The sequence below is a fragment of the Coffea eugenioides genome, chromosome 2, assembly GCF_003713205.1.
Source record: "Coffea eugenioides isolate CCC68of chromosome 2, Ceug_1.0, whole genome shotgun sequence".
Lineage (NCBI taxonomy): Eukaryota > Viridiplantae > Streptophyta > Magnoliopsida > Gentianales > Rubiaceae > Coffea > Coffea eugenioides.
In genome coordinates, this window is record NC_040036.1 from 10,457,517 (window position 1) to 10,469,494 (window position 11,978).

An 11,978-nucleotide genomic window follows, 5' to 3' on the forward strand; every position below is an offset into this window, starting at 1 on the left:
CAAATCAATAATCATTTTCGCTGCAATATGTGAAGTCCAAGCTTACCACTCTCCTACAAGAAAAGAAGAGAAGAGAAGAGAAGAGCGAGAGATAAAATTCTTAGGATAAAGTCATCTTCGGTTTGGATTGCTACTTTTTGGAGTTCTATTAGAAAAAATCACTGTACCGTTTAGGCTGAGGAGGCATGAATCTGCTCAAGAATAATGTCACACGGTGAAATAAAATCCTTAGATCCTTTATAGATGAGCATTACATATGCCAAAACAAAAGCAAACGTTCAGAGAAAAGAATGTAGGTAAATGGTGCCAGTTGTGTATAGAATTCGATCACTACTAGAGTCTGAGGCAAAGTTTTTTGGTATTGGCATAGAAACTTCTAACAATATGATTTTTAAAGTTTCATTTTCTACAAAAAAAATAATCCACATTTTCGAAGTTCAAAGCTATCATATTCATGTTGTCGGGTATCTTTTGAAAATAATGCCATCTTAAAATGCCGATCGTCTTTAAAAAAAAAAAAAAGGAAGCTTTTCTGGAGAACGAAATCTTGGGGAAGTCAATGAATCATTTCTATCTTTACTTTACCCACAATGACAAGCTAAAGCAATGAATTAGTCCAAATAAAACTGTCAGCTACGAAAAGGAATTTACAATTTTTTTTTTCTCAAAGAAAAGGAATTTATAATAGAAGATTGAAAATCTTGTTTCCTAAAACACATTTGGTAGACCACCTCAAAGGTTCAAAAGTTGTATTTTTCATTAGTTCTAACAACAACTTTACACGATAAAGGAAAATAGAACCAATTATTCCATGCAATAAAAAAAAAGGAAGAAGTTTTCTTGTCTATAGGCACAAAAAATCGTCCTATTCTGCCATCCTCATCCCTCTTCCTAGTCTTCCCATCGACATCCTTAATTATGAAAATTGTTAATGTATTAATCTCTTTTGCACCTTAATCATTTCGTTGCTTCAAGAATTCAGTGTATGTGGTACCTTAAAACGTATTTACCACGATTAATTATTTGTTGATTTTGCTGCATTCTTTTGGTTTTTTTACTAATGCAACTTGTCCCCAGTGCAGTTTACAAGTGCTCCAACCATATTGAGTGCAGAATTGAATGTTTACAAGATTTACCAATAAAAAAAAGAGAAGAGAGAGAGAGAGAGAGAATAATATTTGATGGTCCATATGTTGGAAGATAGCCTAATGGGGAACCCTTGTCAGCAAAAGAAGGGATTACATTATAATGTACCTTGTCACGGTTTGAAATCTCAAGAATGTAACATAAACGGAGAAAGGAAAAAGAATAGGGCAAAAAGAAGGTAACATCAGCATGTTGGTACAATAATCAAGCAACCTAGGGTTTAGAACAAATTATTGCAAGTAATTTAAGGAACAAAAAACGCAAAGAAGAAAAATTTTAAAAATATACAATGACAAACAACACTATATAACTCTTAACGCTAATATAAATTGGTTCACTTGACAAGAATGAGCTACTTTTTCATAAAAGGTAGTGTATTCGAATTTCATTGTCGATGTGAGCAATGCATTAATGAATGATCTATAAGAATTTCTCTCAACAATTTATATAGTTTCGAAAGCAAATTCTTACTCACAGTAGTGATCGGATTCGAACCCATCCAAATTTTTTCTTAAAAAAAAATATAACCTTGACATAATTTACATGTCGTGTTGTGACCAGTATCATTGGATACAACACAACGTTGTGATTATAAAGATGCACGCAAGTTAATTTGTCAAAATGTATTCAAGCCGTATCAATTGCCTTTACCACATGCTGCAAACTCTTCTTCCTTGATATTTCACCTCTGGCCCATAACCCTTGGGTTCCTCATTTTCTTGGACATTGTTTTGACTCATTCTCTTTACATTTGTCCTCCTGGACGGTATCATTAACTTTGTTCTCCATTTGTAAGTGTCAAGTAAAGCTAACAAAGTTATTACTTTTTTTTTTTTGAAAGTGCTAACAAAGTTATTCAAACGCTCTTGCCTTGTCTGCTTCGAATAAAACTTACCAACGAGGATAGAAAATCCTCTGTAATTAAGTACAGGAATTTTTAGCAAAGCAGATAAAATTGCTGCAAAAACAAATACTACTATCCTGCTGTGTAGCAGGACTGCCAACAGTTTCATATGAATGCCGGCGGATCATTGCCCGTTAAGACATAAAGACATGTTCTTTTTGGGACCCACTTCCAACTCCCATTTCTTCCCAACATTTCTTCCCCATATTTATACCACCAAGGTTTATTCTCACCCTCCATCTTTAATCTCGCCGCCTAACCAGCTAATTTGTCCGTCTCTCAAGACACCCTTTTTGATATTATTTGCTGGGATTGACTAAGAATTCCGGAAAATCCCTTCTTCTAGCGAGAAAAATAAATAAATAAATAAGAAAAAGACAATCTTGTAGAATGAGCAGAGAAAGAAAACCCAGAAAATTTGTCAAATTCCTTAGCACTAGTAGGATCACATTGGCAGTTTTAGTCGTTGTGATTTTGCAGTTGAGTTGGGTGCAGCTGGTACAATGCCAGAACTTTGATGACTATACATCTGGAAGTGGAAAAGATTTTCCGGTGGATAATCCGGAATTTGTCAAGTATTTTACTCAAGTTGCTTACAGCAGGCTATCCAATCTCACTACGCTTTTGCTCTCCAGTCAATTTGCTAACAACTATAGCTACTGTGTTAAGGATCCGTAAGTTTACTAGCATGGCTCTGTATTTCAGTTCTCTTTCTTGTTGAAGTTCTATTTTATACAACTACTTGTGATTTTGGTTTGTTGATTGTTTTGGTTCTGTAGGAAAGCTGAATGGAACAGGGCGTTTAACTTTTCCGACAATTTGGATTTTGTTAGTAACTGCATTACCAATCTCAGAGGTAAATAAATGTTGAATGAGCTAGTTTGGGTTTAAATAAGATGAGCTTGCCGTAAAAAATAATGATATTTGGTTTCAAATTAATCTGGGAGCTAAGTAGTTTCAAGAAGTTGACAGCTTAATAACTGATAAGGCACTTGGGATTTGTTGTAGGATGTTTCTTTGAATTTAGATGCAGTTGGCTCTAATGCTGAAAATTATTACGCAATACTAATACAAATGATTATCTGATTCTGGAATCTGGATAAAAACAAAAAGGGATTCCTTTAAACTTTGTTTTAGGTATAAAAGTACTGCTGCATCAAAATCAAAATCTCGGATTTGAAAATATGCTTTCTATTTAGTTATTGTTGTGACGAAGCTCAAAAAATATAACTTTTTTTACCTAGCATCTGCTAATTGTTTATGAAAGTGTTAATCATCTGCTAATTGTGCTCAATAATATGACTAGCTATTGCTCAATGTTTCTGTTCATAACTGTTACTTTTAGTAGAGGTTTATAACATATCGACATCTACTATATAATTTATTAAATCCATTGGAATGCCATAATTGAACAGAACTCCATTAAGCTCATCAAAAACTTGTCACATATAGAGGAAGTTTATTAGTTGGCAATTGTCACTGAAACTCTCAGTTTCAAGCAGATCAATGAAGAATTATGTCTCCCATGGGGATTTGCAGTTTCCAGAGCATTTTCTTTTCAGCTGGAAACTTAAAGTATTTTGGTCCATCATTTGTCGATTCTAATTATCATTTGTGCAACAGGAGACATCACTCAGCGAATATGCACAGCTGCAGAGATAAAAGCCTACTTCAACAGCATCCAAAACTCAAATGCTATAAAACCTAATGGAAACTGCAATAGGACATCTTGGGTTTCTGGTTGTGAGCCTGGATGGGCATGTGGCGTCAACTCAGATCAGCCAATTGATTTAAAAAATTCTCGTGATATACCAGTCAGAACTTTGGACTGCCAATCCTGCTGCGCAGGTTTTTTCTGCCCACGTGGCATCACTTGCATGATACGTAAGTATGCAAGAAAGTTGTGATCCTTTTAAAGCTATTCTTGTGATTGCAACAGACTATAAGCTATAGTTCTGGTGATCATAAACGAGACTTAATTTGTGAATTCTTTCACTTAAGCTTCTTTCTTAAGCAACCTTAGGAAATAGTGTGCTTCTAGTAATCTTCTGCATACACTGGAAATGCTGTTAACTCTTGTTTTAGTTTACGTACTATATAGATGTTGGAGTGTACAGAGCCATTTTAACATCCACAAAGTTTCATAACCATCCTTCATTTTTATGTCCTCTTTTCCATTTTAGAAAACTGATAATTTTTTTTTCAAATTTGAAATGTTAAGTCCTTGTCCAAGCAGAGTTTCCTTTGCGGCCTTTTTCATGCCCTTGCTTTTCTTTACCCATGTATTTACTAGAAACCAACTAGTCTGTTGATCATTCATGATATTACTGGATGAACAATCAGGTGAACCTGCATTTCTCTATTGCAAGAACTTTACAGCAGATTGACTATATTAACCTTTTACTTTGTCCGTGGCAATCCTATGATGCGTCAGTTGTTTGTACTCAATTGATGTTCTGTGCTCTTTGGCTAATTAGTCAGATGAATTTCAATGCTTGTTTGGCCCCGTTTGGGGTTGCGGTGGCTTATAAAGAAGTACTTCTGACACAAGTGCTTTTAACAAAAGTGCTTTTAAGTTACCACAACTTGGGCTACTTAAGTTACGGGAAATTAGTCACCAAACACCCTAGAGGTACTTTTAGTGCTTAAAAGCACTTTTTTTTTTTTTGTAAACGCACCGCAATCCCAAACGATGCCTTTATTACATTAAACTCTGAAACTTTTTTAATTGTTCACTGCTAATAGCTTGGAAGTTTTCTCACAAAATATTCTGGTTTATGTGAAGCATGCCCATTAGGTTCGTACTGTCCACTTGCTACGCTTAATAGGTCTAGCGGCAACTGTGAACCGTAAGTTCTAATTCTTGTTGCAACAATTTTTTGAAGGATTTCTCCATTTTGTATGGCTTTTTATATCTATCATAGCACTCTTCAGGTACAATTACCAGTTACCAGCTGGACAGCTAAATCACACTTGTGGTGGGGCAGATATGTGGTCCGATGTCATCTCTAGTGGTGCTATATTCTGCTCAGCAGGATCATATTGTCCAACCAGTATAGAGCAAACTCCTTGCAGCAGTGGGTACTATTCTTATCCTCAACTGCAGATTGTTGTCTTTTAAAGTTTCTGTAATATGAATTCCTGTTGAGAAAAGAAAATTAATTGGAAGTGTGAAACAGTTTTGGAGTGGAATGACAACATATGCTTTGAAACATGTAATGGAAATGGAAAATTGGATAGGCATGTGAAATACCAAACAAACTTGTTTACAGTTTTCATAAATCCATTAAAGATAAAAAATTAATTACTGGATTGGTTTTAAAAAGTTCTTGGCTAATTTTGGAATGATATTTGAACTGTTAATCATATTCTCTGGGAGTGTTTTGCATGTTTTTAAATTTGTTGCAACTGTTATTGTCTACTTTGAAGTCTAGTTTGGAGAAACTTTGTGACTGTCCAAGAAGCAGTTCCCTACAACCATGGTCTCCATTTTTGTTTTGTTATACTAGTGATTCTATATGCGAAGTCTCAATACATTATTTCTTTAAATCTCAGGAATTACTGTCCAATGGGCTCTACATCTGAGAAACGTAAGACCAGACTAAGATTTGAGTTAGCACATGCTAAATTTTATCAAAACCTTAATGCTTCATGGAGTGACGGTGACTTATTAAACTTGCAGCATGCTTCAAGCTGGCTTCGTGTGATCCCAATACTGCAAGTCAAAATATTCATGCATATGGAGCAATGCTTATAGTAAGTTGTTTCCGTGTTTTATGAATTACTATTATATGTTGGACCCTTTGTCTTATAGGGGAAGTGAAATGTGGAGGTTGTTTTACCCCAAGCTCTAGCTACGTATACATACATCATTTTAGTATGGGAGAGTGAAGCGAAAAGGTTCAAGATGCTAATATAGAGCTATAATTGCAATACTGAAGATGCCCTGTCTGTCATGTTTCTGTTGTTATTCTCTTTACAATTTGGCTTTAAACTCTGATGATGAGACACTTAAGTGTGGACTTGATCTTTTGGGATCACAATTTCTCTCTCTATTAACTGTGTAAGGATCTCTAAAATCTTCACTGTGCCTCAACCAGCACTTGTCTATGACTGCAGATTTCATTACCTGGCCATCTTCTCAAAGTCCTTGTATTCTTTTGCTATTGCAAATGCAACTAACAAAATAAACGTATTTTTCTAATCACAGGCTGGTTTGAGTACTCTAACTGTGTAAGGATCTCTAAAATCTTCACTGTGCCTAAACCAGCACTTGTCTATGAGTGCAAATTTCATTGCCTGGCCATCTTCTCAAAGTCCTTGTATTCTTTTGCTATTGCAAATGCAACTAACAAATAGACATATTTTTCTAATCACAGGCTGGTTTGAGTACTCTTCTCCTTATTATCTATAATTGCTCTGACCAAGTTATCACCATCCGAGAGAGGAGACTGGCCAAGTCCAGGGAAGCAGCAGCTAGAAGCATAAGAGAGAAGGTTCAAGCACGTACAAGGTGGAAAGCTGCAAAAGACGCAGCTAAAAAGCATGCAATTGAATTGCAAAGTCAAGTATCTCGGAAATTCTCTCGCAGGAAAGTTGGTGCAGAAAATGAAAAAGTTAGGATATTAAACGAAGAAGAGCTTGGGACAGATGAGGATCTATACCCTACCATGGACACTAGTACTTCTGGTGCATCTGAGCAATCATATGCTTCATCAGAAGGGAAGACAATAGAAGCAGGTCATCTCACAAGAATGATGCACGAAATTGAAGATCATTCTGACAGTTTCTCAAGTTTTGCAGTGGACGCTAAAAGTAGCAAGTCAAAAGCTGCAAAGGAAAAAGAAATACACACTCATAGCCAAATTTTTAAGTATGCTTACTCACAACTTGAGAAAGAGAAAGCTCAGGAACAGCAGAACAAAAATCTTACGTTCTCAGGAGTAATTTCAATGGCTGCCAATACCGAGACGAGAAAAAGACCCGTTATTGAGATTGCTTTCAGAGACCTAACTGTTACTCTGAAAGGAAAACACAAACATCTTTTGAGGTCTGTCAATGGAAAAATAATGGCTGCCCGTATAACAGCTGTGATGGGCCCGTCGGGGGCAGGAAAAACAACTTTTCTCTCTGCCCTGGCTGGAAAAGCAGTTGGATGCACAATCAATGGTTTGATTCTTGTAAATGGAAAGACCGAATCGATCCATTCATACAAAAAGATTGTCGGTTTTGTTCCACAGGATGATATTGTGCATGGAAATTTGACTGTGGAGGAGAACCTATGGTTCAGTGCAAGATGCAGGTATGTGACATCCAATTCTGTCGACATCTCAAAATACGAATTTATTATCTTAAGAATAATTGGAAGTAGAAGCAGCAGAAATAGTTGAAATGTTTTACATATACTGATTGGTATCTATTTGTAAGAATATCTGAACAGTTAAAAGGTACCTTCAAACATTTTTCTGTTGGAAAGGTGTGAATTGCACTAGCTGATGCAAACAGCATTAAGAATTGAAGGACATTTAAGCCACTTTCAAAACCGTTTCTTTTTGTTTGTTTGTTTGTTTTTGTTTTTGTTTTTTAACGCATTGGCTTTTAGATTGTGTAAACCTGTCAATATTCTGCCATTTGAGATTGCAGCAAACTATGGTATTTTTTTCATCTTCAAAGAGCTCCATTGTCATTTCTATGGTGACATATTTACCCAAGGAGCATAGAATTTCATTATTAACTTTTTTTTCTACTTCTTAAAATTATTGAAGGCTTTCTGCAGACTTGCCTAAACCAGATAAGGTTCTTACCGTTGAGAGGGTAATTGAGTCTCTGGGGTTGCAGGCTGTCCGTAGTTCCTTGGTTGGAACAGTAGAAAAGAGAGGCATATCTGGAGGTCAGAGGAAAAGAGTAAATGTTGGTCTGGAGTTGGTTATGGAGCCCTCGCTTCTCTTTTTAGATGAGCCCACATCTGGATTGGACAGCTCATCTTCCCAGCTTCTTCTTAGAGCAATTCGACGGGAGGCTCTTGAGGGGGTAAACATATGCATGGTTGTCCACCAGCCAAGGTAACTAAATCAATATTCTGAACAGTGGATGGTAGTCTTTTCCTCTTTTGATTGGATTTGTTTAACTTTGTCATATATCGCTATGCTAATGGTTTCTCTACTTAAACACATCTACTTAAGCTGTTATGAGTCTTTAGCATACATTCAGGACTTTGATAGGATTATTCTCGTGGAACTTGCAAAAGACCATGTGCGACCTGGAAATGACAGAGGAAATTTTATGAACTTATACCCTAAAGAGAGAGAGAGAGAGAGGATTTTTTTTGAATTGCTTTACGACAGACGCTGCTCTCTTTATGAAATTATTCAGAGCTTACCAGAACATTATTTATTTAGAAGTCTGAAATTATGCTTGCATCTTTTTTTCTTTTTATTTTTCAGTTTGGTATGACTGGCTAGGATCATTTCATTCTCCTACTGATTGTCAGTACTCATCTTGTTGTTTCAGCTACACCTTATTCAGGATGTTTGATGACTTGATACTTCTAGCAAAAGGTGGTCTTACTGTATATCATGGTTCGGTTAGAAAAGTTGAAGAGTATTTCACCAGCCTTGGTATCAATGTTCCTGAACGAGTTAATCCCCCAGATTATTTCATTGACGTTTTGGAGGGATTGGTCAAACCAAACACAAGTTCCAGTTTGAGTCATGAAGAGCTTCCAGTCAGATGGATGCTTTATAATGGTTATCCTGTACCCCCAGACATGCAACACTATTCTGTTGCTGTTACTGCATCTCCAACATATGTACAGTTTGGTAGTCATGAGTATTCTGCTCAAATTACAAACGAGGACCAATCTTTTGCCGGGGAAATGTGGCAAGATGTGAAGTGTAACATGGAAAGGCGGCGAGATATAATTCGGCACAACTTCTTGCGGTCAAAAGATTTGTCAAACCGAAGAACTCCAAATGTGCTCCTGCAATACAAGTATTTTCTTGGGAGGTACATGACAAATTTTCATTTATATTCATGGCTCCTAAAAGGGACAATCTAACTATCTTCTTCATACTTTTGCAAGCCTGTAAACAATGTTCTGTGGCTCAGAGTTCTTTAGATAAGCCAAATTACTCTTCTTCAACTGCCACACACATAAACCCTGTTCGCAAGGTAAACAAACATGCCATAATAAAGAAACATGAGATGGAGGGGTGCTGGGAAGGGCTAAAGATGCGAGGCCTACCTTGCATAAAGAGAAGTTCCATGTCCTGAAACTGTGAATAGTGCACCATAAGCCAAAACACATGAAAGAAGCAATATCTGGATTTCTACTGGAGTGTCTGTCCTTCCTATAGAGTACGGTTTTTAAATCCTGACCTGATCTCCTTGTCTATTGCTCCTATTGGTAAGGAAGCTCTTCTTGAATCTTGGAAGTGAATTAAACTCTCCACATGGCTAAAATAACAAACTGGCAGACTCATTGACTTAGTAGACTAGATGAATGGGAGGAAGTTCTGAGACTACCAAAAAAGAAATGGAATCACAGAGTAACACTTTGGCTATTTTCATTAGAAGGATGTTGTCATCCTGCCTTAGATTGTATGCAGCTACTTAAGGTTGGATTAATAGTTTGGTTGGCAAGGCATCGTTTATTGGTTAAATCTTTAGGGTCAGCAGCAAACTCTGTATAATTACGGCAGTTGCTGTTAGTGTTTAAGGGTTTGCTGGCACATTATACAATAAGAAACTTGCTAAATGTGCTAACCATTGGATCTCTGATTGCTTAAGTAACTTTCTTCTTAGTTCACTGAGACTACATTGTGATGTAACCTGTGGTCATACTGATCTCAGGGTTGGCAAGCAACGATTACGTGAAGCAAGAGTGCAAGCGATAGATTATCTCATTTTGTTACTTGCTGGGGCTAGCTTGGGATCTCTTAGCAAAGCAAGTGAAGAGCAGTTTGGCATGCCTGGTTATACTTATAGTATTATTGCTGTTTGTAAGTAAAGGATCAACCACCTCTCATTTAATATTGATTTATATTTGAAATACTGACTAATTTAATTGACTCACTAGTGTGAAGTTGCAATGCTTTAGAACTGAAGAAAATATTTCCTTCAACCTCCTGAGACATGTTTTATGCCCTGAATCATGACTAATACCCTTCATGCTAAAAGAGGTTCATAATGGGTTCTTTTTCGTCCAATTTCAGCTCTTTTATGCAAAATTGCGGCTTTGAGGTCATTTTCAATGGACAAGCTACAACATTGGCGAGAAAGTGCTTCAGGGATGTCTAGCCTGGCTTATTTTGTTTCGAAGGATACAATGGACCACTTTAACACAGCCATCAAGCCTGTGGTCTATCTATCAATGTATTATTTCTTCAATAATCCCAGATCGCCATTCATGGATAATTATATTGTTTTGCTCTGCCTCGTGTATTGCGTGACTGGTATAGCATATGTATTAGCCATCTTTCTTGACCCTGGACCTTCTCAGCTGGTGGGTAGTAATTTCTTGTTTAATCCTAGTACGACTTCTATTTGAATTATTATGAATTTGATTCTTTAATTTGACCTGTTACTTTTTCAACCTTGTGCAGTGTTCAGTAATTCTTCCTGTGGTTTTGACTCTGGTTGCAACTCAGGCCAGAGATAATAAAGTATTGAAGATTATATCTGACTTCTGTTATCCAAAATGGGCCTTAGAAGCATTTGTTATTGGAAATGCAGAAAGGTATGATCCTTCAATGCAACGTTAAAACTTTCATCCATTTGTTAGAGCCTGCTTTAACGCATTAAAACTACAAAAGCGAAGCAGAAGTGTTTATATAAACCTATCGCTTGACATGACCATAATAACTCTAGAAAAAAGTTGTCTATCCAGGTCTAGAGATTGCTGAAGGAACTATATCAATTAAATATACTTAGCAAACTAGTAGACGAGTTTAACACTAAAATGAATGAATTTTAATACGGATAGAAGCTCATGAAAACATGGTGACTTTGAACTTGTAAACCAGCCAAACAGTCGACTCATTACCTTTTGGTTTTCAGGTACTATGGTGTGTGGATCATAACTCGCTGCGGTACGCTCAGAAGATTTGATTATAATCTCCATGACTGGATACTTTGTATAGCTATTCTAATCCTCACTGGCATAGCTAGTCGTGGCATAGCTTTCCTCGGCATGCTGGTTTTCCAAAGAAAGTAGGAGTAAATTCAATTTGACCAAGTACTCAGTTCAGATTATTGCACGGAAGTATAGTCACTCTCAATTTTCAGGCAATCACAGAATGCATGATTCGAAGGCTCTGCGTTTCCAAGCTAACATTTACTCGAGTTCAAAGAAAAGCTAACATTTACTCTGGAGTAACGGTGCAGGATCTAATTCTTGACTGCATCATGATAGTTCTTCTGAGCTTTTTATGGCCAATTTAATGTATAGGAACTTGTGGTGAGAGTATATTTATAGCTTTACACAGTTCATCTTTTAGTGTATGTCAGAGGAGAGAGCCTATTGGTTTTTCCTCGTACAATCCAGAGACATACTTTAATACGATTAGTGGATTCTTTTCATGTAAACAGAACAGGTCAAAGGTTATCCTTTTGTTTTTTTTGGAGTAATATCTTTCGTGGTATTGTGCATTGCTTTAGAAGTTGGCACGCCAATGACAAAAGAAAACCCAACAAGCTTGCCTGCTATAGCTGTCAAGTTTCTCTTCCAAGAATCAGGATTGAATACAGAAATCTCAACGGATTTAAGAGTCTCGAGGGAACAAATATGCAAGTACATATATAGTAATACTTCCCGTTTTCGAAATCTAGCTGGCACAACCAGCTACGAAGTGTGCCTTAAGCACTAATCTTGAAAATTATTCTTTACTTTTTGTTTCAAAAGAAAGAAAAAAAAAATCTAAATCAATCA

General features: G+C 36.6%; 1 protein-coding gene across 1 annotated transcript; it reads left to right on the forward strand.

The window, feature by feature from the left end:
* Positions 1-2,329: 2,329 nt before the first annotated feature.
* LOC113760436 (ABC transporter G family member 24-like) lies at positions 2,330-11,639 on the forward strand. The gene is made up of 14 exons (XM_027303005.1): positions 2,330-2,724; positions 2,830-2,906; positions 3,674-3,934; positions 4,836-4,899; positions 4,985-5,131; positions 5,606-5,640; positions 5,733-5,806; positions 6,430-7,352; positions 7,816-8,112; positions 8,561-9,055; positions 9,902-10,050; positions 10,264-10,553; positions 10,654-10,787; positions 11,108-11,639. Exons 1-14 carry the CDS (start codon positions 2,441-2,443, stop codon positions 11,262-11,264), a joined length of 3,387 nt encoding a protein of 1,128 aa, XP_027158806.1. The 5' UTR covers positions 2,330-2,440; the 3' UTR covers positions 11,265-11,639.
* The last annotated feature ends 339 nt before the right edge of the window (positions 11,640-11,978 follow it).